The sequence below is a fragment of the Dermacentor albipictus genome, chromosome 1 (assembly GCF_038994185.2).
Source record: "Dermacentor albipictus isolate Rhodes 1998 colony chromosome 1, USDA_Dalb.pri_finalv2, whole genome shotgun sequence".
In the NCBI taxonomy this organism is placed as follows: Eukaryota; Metazoa; Arthropoda; class Arachnida; order Ixodida; family Ixodidae; genus Dermacentor; species Dermacentor albipictus.
In genome coordinates, this window is record NC_091821.1 from 358410748 (window position 1) to 358425498 (window position 14751).

Sequence of the window (14751 nt, forward strand, 5' to 3'; positions counted from 1 at the left end):
CACAACCACGGTGTGCATCACGTCCAGCACCTGCGCAAGCACTGGCGGCTATAATTTAGTGTGCATGAAATCAATGAGCAACTCTATCGACGACAGTGCACTTTGCAACAGTGCCCTTTGTGTCGCTTGGGTCATTGTCAAAGACAGGTCACTGTCAATCTCGTCGTCAGTGCCGCTGCTGTCATCGCCTCCGTCACACACAATGGCACCCTTTGTCGTGACAATGATCACACTGTTGGAGATCTTTTTCAGAACGAGGCAGCGATATCTGCAAACTCCTCCATCAAAGCACCACCTAATTTGTCGCCAGTAGTAACCTGTTCCCAGAGTTCAGTAATGCCAGCGGCTGCCACCATGTTGGTTTCACACATGGTGGTTTGCCCTAGCGCACAAAGCCCACCTTTTCCATTGATTGTCATGGTCGCTGGTTCTAGCCTTCATTATTGTGGCGCTTGTGGTTTTCAGAATTGTCAATATAATCAAGTGTGCAAGCTCGTACTTAGAGTATTGCAAAATTGGCAGCTTCATCTCAAGCAACACAGCTTCGCGCTTTGTCGGCACACCTACCGTTGCTTCCGCGGTGTATTTCTACGCTAGCTGAGGAAGAAAAGGAGACTCGAGAAAGGGAGCGCAGACACGATTCGCACCTCGGCTTTTTTTATTTTTCTTCTTTCCCTGTCTCTTCTCAGTAAGGTCGCTGGTGAAGCGGATGCGAAGCACCTGGTGCCATCTTGTGGCACACTGCGCCAACTTGCAATGCTCTCTGTGGCTGTCACAATTGGCGTGCTGGCAGGACACGCAGCCCGGTAATGGCGGCAGATACGAATTCGTGTAGGCAAGCTTTTCGGCCTATCTTGGTTAAGGGAAACTTAGCAAAGCAAATTTCACGATTATTATACATTAAAAATAGCATCGAAAAGGCAGAATTTCTATTCTTATATCCAATATGTGGTGAATAACATATCGTCATATATGTTTTTTCTCATATCCCTAATGCCTAAGTTGATATTCTGAAGTCGGCTCATCGTTATAACCAATATATCGTTACATGTGGTATTGTTATAAGTAAACTGCCCCGTAACAAGGTTTGCCTTGGAATTATGCAAAACATGCGGCAGCTGCAGAATGAGGAAAGAACAACTTGTGCATCACCTGTGCAGAAAAGAGGATCACTGTGAGCAGCCCCATCCAGCTGTGCAGTGAATAGAGGTTGGGAATGGGTGGACTGGCCAGGTTGTGTGAGTCAAAGACAGTCTTCAGAGCCACCACTGAAGACAGGAAAGCCAGGGCATGCAGGGCACCATGCAGTAGCTTGAGGCGTGACTTGCGCTCACTCCTCAGTGCACGGTATACCAGGATGCCTGCACACATGTCAAAAAACACGGGTGCACTCTTTCAACTTTCTTGAGCAATTGAAGTTGTAATCGTAATGTTTATACTGGATAAGAACGAAAGGGGAATGATGACATCTGCAAACAGCTTTGAGGCCTGGACAGAGTGTTGTTCAGTGAACTGGGGTGAAACAGTGTTTGTGAAAAAGAATTCAAAGATATATATATGAACTTTTAAAGGCCCAGACAACACATTATCAAGCAGCACAAGCAACGTTATGTTTGACAGCTTGAAAAAAAGACAATACTGTCTTTAACAACAAGCACACAAACAAAAATCACACGATGGTTACACCTGCGCAATGTGAACGTTTAGGTGAGCAACCAGCCGCTGCCAACGCTATTGCCATATATCGGCTCCAGGCAAATGCCCCTTTGCAGCTGCAAGAGGATGGTGTAAATTGTCCTTTGCATATTTATCCAGTGCATGCACGAGATACATTTTTCAACCACGATATTCTCATTCACAGATTAGCAGAACAATGCATGTATTCTTACCATTGAACAGCTTCGATAGCTGCGTATGGGGTCGGGAACATGAGGAAAACATACTTTTCTAGAAATACTAAAGCCTTTGAGCTCACGCTCCTCCCCTTGAGAGGCCGCACATAGAGGGAGAAATTGAGTATGTGGAGAAGAGTTAAAATCCCCATTGGGATTGGCAGTATGCATGAAATAAATAAAATAAATAAAACGATAAACAACAGAGCAAGACAGCAAACGGGGATTTTTGCAAATGGCCAATAAATTCCACCATCAATTTGTTTTTCATGAAAGAAAGAAAAACACACATTTCCTTTAATCATTACTTAACACATAAAAAGTAAGGAGAAAGAAAGGAGCCAGAAAGAAAACCAAAGAGCAAAAATAGACTTGTTGCAGCCCAGGTTGCTTTCTAACTAGATTTTCTAGTGAATGGTTTGGCTATGGCTACATACGGAAGAGGCGCAGAAACTATTGTTCAAGTCGCCTAATGCTCAGTCACACTTCCTGTGCTGTGCCCATGCTATAGTCTTCTACATTTAAAATGCAGGAACAAACCTTGGAGTGAAGACTTTGATAGTATCATATGATGCAAGTTTCAATCACTTTTGGTGATCCGCTGTCTGACTTGTATGAAGAGACATTTGGAGGGAACTTGCAATCTTGGTATTGTAGTTCACATCATGCAATACATATTATTAAGTAACACTCTGGAATCAATGAGGCAGACAGTCCGAAGCATAGCTGCCTTCTTTGTTAGAAGCCTTTGTCAAAATTACAGCGTCCATAGTTTGCAGTAAAATATAAGAGCTAGCAGCTCCGTGAGATTTGCAAGTGTCTTGCCTTCCAACACCCAGCTGTTCTGAAGATTGCAGAGAAGTTTTGTTAAGATTGGCTATCAGCAGCAAGCAGCATGTGTTACAACGGGGTAGATGAACCTCAGCTGGGCGAGTGGCCACAGCCGTCTGGTGTCGATTGATCTGGCAGTGACGAGATGCTCTCCCTATGACCTCCATTTTTTATGCCTTTTATGCTCATGCCCCCCCCCCCCCCTTCTTTCCGTATTCATCACTCTACTCGATACACTCCTTAAGCATTTATTTTCATCAGTCTGTGTCACATTTGCCAGGTTCTTCAATGGTGTGGTGGCCCCTAACATTCCCATATTTCTGTTTACCTTTTCAAGGCAGCGCCGCTGCATAGATGTTGCGGACATTCACCTATCTGGCCTCCCACCTGTTTGTTATGGCTGTTTCCTAGATTCCCTGGCCCTGTACCGCCATCCCTCATGCATTTTGCCGTGCACAAATCGGCATTCTGTAGGTCTTTCTGTCTTGTCCCATTTTTTGCACTGTCTTTAGTTGGGCCGCAGCAGGCGCTAGCCAACATCTTTCTTCTACTTTTCTATCTAAAAATGGCTTGTTCCTTGCACCCATTTTTCGCAAGCTCACAAGAAGGGGTGGGGGACTTCTACAGCTGACAAAAGTATTTTGCGTCATCACCTCTTTGTCCACGTCTCAGATATGCTTGCAAGTAGCAAGGCCAGGCTGCGCATCTCTATTCTCGGATGATCTCATCAGTGGTGTACTTGTGTGTGACCAGTGGGTGACAGGCACAAAATAAAGGCTGTTCATTCTCCAGTGAATGACAAGGTCATCATACTTTCAACAACAAAAAAATGTGCAGTTGCTTCAGACAGCTTTTTGTATGCTTGTCAATTTTCCCTTCAATAAAGCTTTCCTCTCTCTCTGCTCCCATAATTGCTATGTGCCTGTCATAGGCACATGCGCCTGAGGGGAGCAGTGCCACAGATTAACTTGTGTGTTCACTTTGAAAAAGCCTCGACACAGGTGGCGAATGAAGCTAAGGCCCCAAAAGATTAATGGTATCTTACTAGATGCCACAGCCCACCTGCTTTCACCTTTCAAAACGGACTCCTCTTAATTGTCTGGTCGCCCCATTCATGCCCACTAGCCGCACGTCTTCTGCATGACAGACAATATGACAGAGCAAACTTCCCTAATATTCACCATTGTAAATACTGCAGTTATTGTAAATAGGCCCTCTGAACTTTGTTTCTCCCACAATGTGCTTTCTACAATTCTGTAACCTCTTCACTGCCCCATACACCTTTCTGGCCAATGTTCAGGTGTCAGCCGTTGCCAGTGGAGTCAGCAAAATTCTTTCTTTCTTTCCTTCTTTCTTTCTTCCAATAAGCATAAATGTATCAGTCGCTTTTTCCACAATCAGAAACTAGCTGACACGAATGCACCTTTCGCGTATTTGTTCATGACGCGACGGAAAAGATGTTTTGTGCATGTGCATGGGAGAGGGGTCACCCACATGATAACACCCCCCCCCCTCTTTTTGGACTGCCACTGGCCTTCAACTTGCTTTCACTTCCAAGCTTTCCCTTTCATCCATGTTGCTCTTTCTGAGCCCACCTTCTGAAACTTTCTGTGCCGTGGGAAAGGAGGGTAAGGGAGAGGGGTCATAAAATTTTGGGGGGTTTCGAGCTGCCAAACACCACCTGCTGGCTATGCCAATGTCCAAGTACCTACATTCTGTCGCCTGCTGTATGACCTGGCCTACTGGAAGCATCAGTGCTCCCATGTCTTCAGGGGAGCCTGAGGAGCACAGCACTGCGACCTTTTTGGCGTTGAATACAAGTCCAAGCAATGCCATCTTGTTACCGCAGGTGTCAATATGTGCCTGCATTTGTGTAACGCTGTCGGCCGGCAGTGCAATGTCATCTGCAAAAAATAAACCAGGCAAATACACTTGCCTACGACCTACGCTGATGAATTTGACGGAAGAGCCCAGGCCCAACTACAGCAACTTGCGCTCCACCTGTGTTGCATAGAGCATATATAGCAGAGGGGACAACGGGCATTCATGCTTTAACCTTCTGTTCACGTCTACCTCATGTGATGTGACGCTGCACACAGTCATAACGACCCTGTTGCACCTGTATAGGCGGCAAAGAATGGTCGTCCATGCATGTGGCATATTAATATCTTGCAGGCACTGTAGCTCTCGATGTGGGATTTTATCATAGGCCTCCGCCATGTCTAGGAAGCAGCATAGCAAAGGGCTTGACTCCTTTCTTGCAATCTCTTTGCACTGGCACAGGACAAACAGGTTATCTTCCAGCCATTGGTCCACACAGAATCCGTTTCGTAGCTCCTGAGTTGCTTGCCTCTGCCCAGGCTCCCATCCATGCCTTCAGGACCTGGGCAAAAACCCTGAATGACACACATGTAACTATGACCGGCCTATAATCTCAGAGCGATCCGGGGTCTCCGCCTTTCTTGCGCATGAGGGTGACCTTGCTCTGGAGCTATTCTAGTGGCAGATAAGCGCCAGCAAGAATTCCACTTCAAATGTTACCCATCTGCTGTCTTGAATCTGGCCCCAAGTGCCTGACGACCCTCGCCGGTATGCCATCCAGAGCACCGGCCGTGCGTGCATTAATGCGACCAATCAACCTCTCAACAGTCATTTGGGATATTTGCCAGTCCTGATAATTCATTATAGTTCCTTCTACGTCCATACGTGTAGACAGGCCAATATCTTCACTTGATGTTAGTAGCATTCTGTAAGCTAACTAGGTGGTCAGTAATGCCTGTTAGAGCTTAGAATGACAGAAAGCTGAGCTAGTTGGTAAAGATTCATAATGCAAAATAGGGTAAGGCATGCAGACACGGACACAAGAGAAGAGAAGTGGACAACATGAACGACACAAGCCGCAGCGCATCAGGCGTTTGTGCCTCCACTTGATGCACTGGTAGCGACATCTTGTGACGCAGAGTTAAACCAGAAAGAACACAAAGTTAATAGTGCAGTGACCTACCATATTCTACCCTAATGGCGTTCGTGCTGTCCATTTCTCTTCTCTTGTGTCACTGTCTGCATGCATTACCCTTTTTGACATTATGAATCCTTACCAACTAGTCCAGCTTTCTGTTGTTCTAAGCTTCAATTATAGTACACAGAGCTCTTTTCCTTGTTCTCCTACTTATCTGCACAATCCTGCTTCTTCAGCTTCCTTAATTGCGATATGTATCGCATTTGCAATATGTATCGCAAAAATTTAGTTGCGAGTTAGCGCTCGTCCTGTCTGCTCCTTTCTGTGTCCGTGTTTCACTTCGCGCTAGAAGCCAAAATCATGATATGTATCTTCCGCCGGCATTCGTGTTGCCCACTTCTCTTCTCTTGTCCCGTGTCTGCATGCCTTACCCTTTTTTGCATTATGAAGCCCGTTAGAGATTTGGCATCCTCTCCCCTGTCTCTTTGTCGCGGATCATAGATTCTGCCAGTTGGCTGCCTAGGGATGCAATGTATGCCCAGAATTTTGCTCCCGCCTTTCTACCATTGTTATTATGTTTAGGAGCTTTTTATGGTCAGCGACAGGCATCTCGTGATGAGCGATGGCCTGAATGTGGTGTTTCTGGCGAACATGTCCTTTCCAAGTTGCCTTAAAAGTGTCGGCATAAACAGCTATAACTGCACGACAGTGATCACAACCGGCGGCCTGTCATGCCTGCAACTCTGCCTGAATGTCACCATTCCACCAGCTTCTTCTGGGGCATCCGCCCCACAATTGCAAGCATTCATGCCTCCACTTGATGCGCTGGTAGCGACATCTCGTGACGCAGAGTTAAACCAGACAGGACACAAAGTTAACACTGCAGTGACCTACCATATTCTACTTAACTGCTGGTGTAGATGCTGATAGTGACATAGTCATTGATATGCAGTCCTTTTTATGATTTTCCTTCAAAGAGAATACTCACGCAACATCAAAGTTATTGAAATTTATTGTACTTCAACAAAGCATCACAATATTGTTACGTGTAGCTGGAGCCCTATACTATATACAATTTATTTACAGGGAAGCTAACGGAAGGCCAAAATGGCGACGCTATATCAAGCGGGGCCCACGTCGTCTTCTTCCTCCTCAGTACAGCCTCACTGTGGCGGCTGTTCCATAGCATCACCCCCGGCAGTAGAAGCACCATCCCGGTGCTTAATCTACACATCCGCGGTGAAAGGTGTCTGGTATGGCTTTAGTCTCGCCACGTGAACGATGTCACTTGCAGCCGACGATGACGCTGACAGGTCGGCGGGGATGACTTGATACGTGACATCGGTCACTTGTCGCACCACACGGTATGGGCCAGTGTAGCGCGACAGCAGCTTTTCGGAAAGGCCCACACGTCGAATGGGTGACCAGAGAAGCACCAGAGAAACCGGAGTAAAGTGCACGTCGCGATGGTGGCAATCATAGAGGCGTCTCTGATGCTCCTGTGAGGCCTCAAGACGGGTGCGGGTGAGCTGGCGCGCGTGGTCGGCGTGTGCGATCGCGTCGCGGGCGTATTCAGCGGTTGAACATGTGGCCGAGGGCAACAAAGTGTCCAAGGGCAACGCAGGTTCTCGGCCATATAGGAGATCGAATGGTGAATAGCCGGCGGTGTCATGATGCGATTAATTATACGCGAACGTCACATATGGTAAGTGAAGATCGTGGTGGTCGGTCGCAACGTACTTTGAAAGCATGTCGGTGATGGTCCGGTTGAGGCGCTCCGTGAGGCCGTTGGTCTGTGGGTGGTAGGACGTGCTGAACTTGTGCTTTGTCGAGCAGGAGCGGAGAATGTCCTCGACGACTGCCGACAGAAAGCTGCGGCCACAGTCAGTGAGTAATTGGCGCGGAGCACCGTGCACTAAAATGATGTCATAGAGCAGAAAGTCAGCAACGTCAGTAGCACAACTTGTCGGAAGGGCTCTGGTGATTGCGTACCACGTAGCATAATCAGTAGCGACGGCGACCCATTTATTTCCGGAGCCCAAGAGAGGAAACTGTCCAAGAAGGTCTAGACCAACACAGCCAAAGAGGTCGCGGAGCTTCTCTTTGAAGAGATCCCAGCTCGAGATCTCCTCTTCGTGAGTCCGAAACCATGCAAGTGGAGCTCCGTCGAGGTAGAAAAGAATGTTCGCAAGCATAATAGTCGGATCCCACCTGTGACCGGTGCTGACACGTTCGTATAAGCGGAGCCAGTCGTCAACATCAGGACTGCCGACTCCGTTGAAAACACCAGGATCATGAGGGGGGAGATGGCGACATAGGTCGGGACTGCAGGCGGAGACGGTTGCGTAGATGAAGTGCCACCAGCCGGAGCCGAAGTTGCACTGTCGCCGTTGCGACTGCAGCGAAGCTCCATGACGGGTACAGGGAATGTCCACGTCCACCAAATTAATGTTACGTGTAGCTGGAGCCCAATACTATATACAATTTATTTACAGGGAAGCTAACGGAAGGCCAAAATGGCAACGCTATATCAAGCGGGGCCCACATCGTCTTCTTCCTCTTAAGTGCAGCCTCACTGTGGCGGCTGTTCCGTAGCAATATGTCACTGCCAGTTTTGATAGTGCCATCCACCGCTCCAGTAACCTGGTAATGCATAAACTATACGAAATTTGCAGACAAGCTAAACTCTCTATTACAACCTAACATGAAATTCCTAAAGTCAGAAAGAAAAGTAGGGCACACTACAAAGTAATGATTTTCAATACAACTGTTCCTGCACTAGCCCACATGTAAGGGGGCACTCACCATTCCCATAAAGAAAAATCATGCCCAGAACCATGAAGACTGGGTGGTAGTTGAACTCAGTCTTGGGATTGCTGGGGCCAGAGAAGCCGCCGAAGTAGTGGCTTGTCCAAACCACTACCATGAGGACACAGCTCAGTCCAAGCAGCTGGGTCACTCCATAGCCAAGAGTGAAACCTCGTAGGTCCTGGCCGACATTCAGATCACAATCATATGGTTCCATCTTCCTGCAGATATATTACAAATGAACAATGATGTTGTAGACTGCCTTACAGATTGTAGATTGCCTTGTATATGCAGTGAATGCAAGGCAAAGCATGTGCAATATGCAGAAGAAATGAATGGCCACTCATGCCTTAGCTTGCCCCCACATTTAAGTTTATCTTCCATTTCATTGGACAAGCATAATTAAAGCAAGAAGTTGTATAGCTCTGACTTATTTCCCTAGGCTAAGACCTGTAGATGCTGCAAACTTTAGAAACTTAAAACCTGTCTTAACATACATGGCGACACCTGAGTGACTCTTCTATACATACAGCCAAAATTTACAACCAAAGTAAATCAGTTAACTGTGCGGCTATCCTCCCTTGTTCCGAAGTAGGTGCTAGCAAAACAAATAAGCTAAATGCATTGGCTGCAATACATTATTCAAATACACGATATGAGGAGGGGAGGGAACTACTCAACCACACCATCTTCACTCAAAACGCTGTTTAAGGTCTTCGCTGGTTGGCGCGCAGTTTTCCCTGTCATGGCACTTGATTCAGACAAGACTGTTTGCATACTGATTGCCAGTTTTTATGTACATAAAAACTCGCAACCATTATGCAAGCAGTCTTGTTTCAGTCAAGTGCCACGACAGGGAAAATTGCTATATGACAACCCCACAGTAGTCTCATGTTCAGCAGGTAAAAAAATCTGCAATATTGTGGCTGTATATTCAAAACAAGAGAATTGAGTTATGTTTCAAATATGCTTTAAGAAGTTTTAGCAACGTTCACAATGTGCTTTAAATAGTGCATTATAGGCACTACATTCCTTGTCGTTCAACACAGTATACATCTTAGGGCACAGACGGATGCTTTTGATATTCTTTTTCTAAAACAGATACACTGATGCGCGCCATGTCGCTCGCGGCTCGGAAGTCGTGCAACAATTAAAATTTTGCAGGTCGTCCCGGAACAGCTTAAACTACACTGCGTGCACCTCGATCACCACGTAGTGTAATAAAAGGCGCGGAAATAGCAACCGCTCACCAAACATAATGCAAATTAATCCTGCATCAAAGTAAAACGCTACTTTAGAAATACGTTTTCACAAAACGCGACACGCGTCCATTTAATACATCTGCAACGAAACGTCAAAATATTAGCGATCAAAATTGTGCCCACATTGTTGCGTCCTGAAGCAGTACATATTCACAGTCTCCAGCACCGCAAGAGTTTGTAATCACTCTCCTATTGGACATCGGCGGAGATGTCAGCTGTCACGAGGTTTCGCGCGTCCGAAAGGAACACACTGCCGAACTGCAAGATGAAGCCTTTGACATTCAACACCCTGGTCTGACGCTCTCGGCCACACAACGCTCAGCTGAACACACGCCAGCGTTCCAAGATCGATATGAACGGTTGCGTGAGGTGTGTACAAGCTACCGGTGGGACGGAACAGGTGGTACAGCTAGCGTGAAACGTCGCGGAATCAACCATATGCTTCGAAACCTGTAGCGCGCTGCAGAACGAGAGAGGGCGAAAGCGGGGCTGCTCGCGCTCGCACCGACTGCTCGCGATTGTTTGACATCATACCGGACGTAAGATGCGGCTGCTGCTCCCAGCGGCGACGATAACGCGAACTGTACTCGAAAGAGGTAGATACGCTCTTAGAAGAAAAACTAAACCAGAGAGAACAATTGATTGAGCAGCTTCTCCACTGCGACAGGCGGGATCACAGTTCGTTTTTTTGTTTTGGTTTTGCTCCAGTGGATCTCCGCCGCCAAACTTGGCCGCAGAAAGACATGGTTGCTTCTCCTAAGGTCAGGCGGAGCCACAAGACGCGGTAGCGACGTTTGCGCGCGCTTGCAGATTCTGTTCAAAATGATGCTTTCTCTGTGCTTTCAAACAACCTGTGCATTTTTACTCGATTTTTCAGAGTACGTGGAAATGTGGGTGGCGCGGAAGAACTAAATACTGCCACAACCTTACGACTTTCGATGGAATCCATGCCATCCGGAGTTTCCGTACTTTTCACTTTGTTTGATCAGTCTGTTCGAGTGCATAGTCGTTAGTACCTCGTCCTGTGAGCGCTTTCAATGGTTGCATTTTTCTTTTGTTTGTTGAGCAGGGCATTGCGCTGTCTAGAAACGATGCTTCAGTCATTTAGCACTCACGTTAGTTAACATGCCTAGCACTTCGCTGCCCTGAAAAGCACAATGCACCACTTTCGTGGACGTTGTCTCTCAGTTCTGGGAAGATGCAAGTTTTTAAGCGTCTTTGTCTGTACCTCAAGATTAACTTCACAACAGCCTAAAGCATTACATTATACAAGTGTGATACGCAATCATTGAATAAGTAATACATATATGGTAACCATTCTATTCTTTCGTTGAATGTCCGCGAAATGTTCCAGACCGCATAGTACGCGAAAAGGAAAATACGCTGCAAGATAGTTTGCAGCATACAATCTTGACTCAACTTGGCAAAGTTCAAGAACTTTAACTGCGCGACGACAATGGCCCAAATACGAGATAGTATTCTCAGGGCTGCAACAGCGCGCGATTAAAGATAAGGAGAAAGAAAAAGGAAGGCACACCACACGGTGCCGTGCTGTGTGCCCTCCTTTTTCTTTGTCCTTGTCTTTCGTCGCCCTATTGCAACTATGATCGAACGTATACCGACTTGCCTGATCATCTGTCCTACTGAATGGGAAAGTATCTCAGTCGGCATCGGTGACTTCGCACTGACGTACCGGCACTGGGGTTCTGGCGTGGTTCTGGCACAAAAAAAAATAATAATAATAATACATTTCATCCTTAATTTTTCCCCGATAACCTATATATCACTGCGAAATTAACAAATATATAGTTTGGAAGAGTACCCTATAGCTATAGACCGACATGACGTTTCTTTAGAGCGGCACAGCACCATCGCTGCGCTAGAAAGCGCCTACAAAGATGGCGTTTTCTTTCTTCTTCCTTTCTTTGTTTTAATCAAATAATCAAACCTAAGCCGATTGCAATACAGGAGTGAAATTTTCACGAAAAGTAAGAACGCTATATGTAGTGTAAATGCGCCGCTCTTTAATATGCGAGATGTCCGTGCCAGTTCCGAGAGTGCCTGCATTTCCTTAAACACAAACTCCGCGAAGAGGGAGAAGAGAGAGGCTGCGTTGCTTTCCCTTCACAAGGCGATGTTATGTTAATAGTTATCCTTTATTCTCATTCTCTCTCCTTTCAACCCCCTCCCTTTTCCTCCACTGCTGACCGCGAATCAGCTGTCAGTAAACTGCGCTAGACAGTTACTGCGGTCAGCAGCAATTTTCCTTGCCTTCCTTTTTCTCTGTTTACCTACCTAATTATTTAACCAGACCGTTAATTAGTACTACTCGGTACAGTGTTAGGATGAAAATGTCAAGACAGGTTTTTCTAGGTATTTCCATGCATCTGTTACTCATTTATTTTTATTTTTTTCGGACATGTATCAACCGGCCCAAGTTAGCATTTTCTCCCTGTTTAGGTCTCCTTTAGTGTTCTTGCCTTTTTCTTTCCTTTTTTTTTCGCTTTAGTTGCCTGTACATTGTACTGCCCTCGATATTTCAAGCCGCTGTCAAGCTTTTGCAACAACAGAGAAAACGCACGTGCGCTGGCTTATATTATAACTGCTCGAAAAGCACGCAGTAGACAAGACAGAGCGCATCGGCATTTTTTGCCGGCCTTGGGGCCGCTGTGAGTCCCTCTGCACTCATTGTACAAACTTTATTCTTCTTCGTGATTTGGGGGAGGGAAAATACGCTCAGTTCTGCAGCCCATGGGGAACCAGCGCTGCCCAGGAGGCGCTACGACATTTTTTATGCGTTACTAAAATATGCTGAAACCGTCCGATAGGGAGGCTACGAAGATGGCACGACATATTGAACGATAAGAAACGTGCGCCTGTATCAATGTTTGTCTAGCCCGATATGGCCAGCCAAGTTCTGTCCAAGGCCATGCGCGCTGCGCAGAGCGCATGCGCTGCTACGTCCTAGCACGTCGGTTCCCTGCCGTTTCAGGAGCCGTGAAAAGTGTGACTGAAGACAGTCGGCGAATTTGCTGACACGAAATCACTGCGTGTGCTACTGGAAACTGTGTCTACCGCTCGCTAGGCTGTGTGTTACAGCGCTGCTGTCGGCACGCGAAGCTTCAGCGCTGGTTCCCCATATGGGAGCACGGTTCACAGACCCGACCTGCCGTCTGCGAGATATCCCAAACGCAGGAGAGGGCACGAGCTCGTTTAAATATATATCAGCAAAGTAGGCAGAAAGCCGACGCAGGCAATTTTTCAATGGGCCTTCCCCAAGCCAACGATACGGGGTATCCGAACATCTGGAACGAAAGATAGGAAAGAGAGAGAGAGAGAGACAGCGTTGACGATAAGCTAGGGCTCCCGAGACTGCATGCGAGCTCTCGAGTTTCAGCTGCTGGTTCGCTTGCTCGCAGGGAGTCGAGTCGGCTGCGCTGTCGCTGCATGAGAGGACAACGATGCGCCTGGACGCCATTCGACGTGCGCTGGCGTTGGTCGCGACGCTAGCCGCGTGTAGCGCTGCTTCGGCGCTGTACCCGCGCGAGTCGGAGACACGGGAGGTGAAGCTCCTCGACGGGGTGTGGAACTTCCGCGCTTCCAGCGATTCTGATCCCGAGGAGGGCTTCGTGAAGAAATGGTTCCAACAACCACTCTCATCGGTTCGTATATACATGTGTGCGTGACTGTGCGCGCTACATCACTGCCTTTTGCTTTTAATTTTAATGCATTCGCATTAAGAGTGTCAAAGTGGGAAACGTTCAGTAACGATTTAGCGGTAAATGCGAAATAAATGCATTAGCGTTACGGCGCACTTCTTTGAGGGTCCCGGATCCATGACTTAAACCGCGTTCATCACATTCCAGTGTTTTTCAGAATAACTCCCTCGACACAGTCCGTGTATACTTCTAATTCCAACGCATTAAAACGCCGGAAAAAATCACCACGCAGAATGTACGTTGCCACAAAAAATTGGATCGGTCGTTTTCGAATGCCCTCTACAACGTAAAGAAACGTACTTGACCCTAAAGCGAATATTTAAAAAATTCCTAATTGATCTTACTAAATAACCGTAAATTTATGCAGATCCCACACACTGCGGGAATCAATGTAAGCGAAGCTTTCCATGCTGGATGCTTTGATTGACGACAATTAGCGGTGATGTTGACGGCTAAAGCTTAATTTCTTCAACGTTTACTGTAACACGAGAGTGGTGAGTTGATGTTAAACGTTACCTTACTTGCACCACTGCTGTTTGTCTGCGTAGTACACAGCGCACATAGAGGCGACGTTGTGCGCCATATTTCATAACCTCCGAGAGGGTTGAGCACGCATTGTGGCAGAAGTATTGAACTTGAATTCGATTATAGGGCTGTACGCGTGCCAAAACTACAACCGGATTATGAGGCAGGCTGTAGTGGTGCACTCCGGATTAATTTTGGCACCATGGTGTTCTTTAACGTGTCCCTAAATCAAAGTGCGTGAGCGTTTTTTTATTTCGCCCCTCTCGAAATGCGGCTGTCTCGGCCAAATTTACGACCTCGAGCAATGCAATATAGGCGCAAAGCTACCGCAGCGTGCACAGAAGTATTCATTTGACGGTCGACCGCTTCCGTAGTGTCGCGTGGACCCTGCGATGCGCTTTAAGTAATGCGACTCTGTTTCAGCACGCCCTGCATAGTTTGTCCGCTTGACATATTTTACGTTCTGAGCCCCCCCCCCCCCCCCCCCCCCTACGCAGTGTGCCAGACAGCAGCAGCAGTGGGAAAGACGACGGAAGAGGCAAAGAAAACTTCGCTTTATTATAAAACGTACCCTATAAGGAACGCCAAATGACAGCAAGTCATGTCGTTGGTTTCATTCAGATGCGGTTAACCACTTTTCAAAAATCATTGGTTCAAGTTACGTGAAACAACCTGTATATCGCGAGGATTGACATACATAACTGCACTGGACCTTTCTTTTCTTTTTTTTAACGTCCGGGAAAAAAATAGCTAGG

General features: G+C 46.9%; 2 protein-coding genes across 2 annotated transcripts in view; one reads left to right on the plus strand and one right to left on the minus strand.

Moving 5' to 3' along the window:
- LOC139054595 (transmembrane ascorbate-dependent reductase CYB561-like) overlaps positions 1-10253 on the minus strand; it is a 37665-nt gene extending 27412 nt beyond the window's left edge. Inside the window, exons 1-3 of the mRNA XM_070531829.1 lie at positions 9876-10253; positions 8488-8711; positions 1153-1361 (exon numbers count right to left, since the gene is read on the minus strand). Coding sequence (XP_070387930.1) covers positions 1153-1361; positions 8488-8711; positions 9876-9952 — 510 coding nt within the window. The 5' untranslated portion in view covers positions 9953-10253. The remainder of the gene's footprint in view (positions 1-1152; positions 1362-8487; positions 8712-9875) is intronic.
- A 2937-nt stretch (positions 10254-13190) lies between these two features.
- The window catches only part of LOC139054594 (beta-glucuronidase-like), a 43230-nt gene continuing 41669 nt past the window's right edge, over positions 13191-14751 (plus strand). The window contains exon 1 of the mRNA XM_070531828.1: positions 13191-13414. Within this exon, the coding sequence (XP_070387929.1) occupies positions 13214-13414 (201 nt within the window). The 5' untranslated portion in view covers positions 13191-13213. The remainder of the gene's footprint in view (positions 13415-14751) is intronic.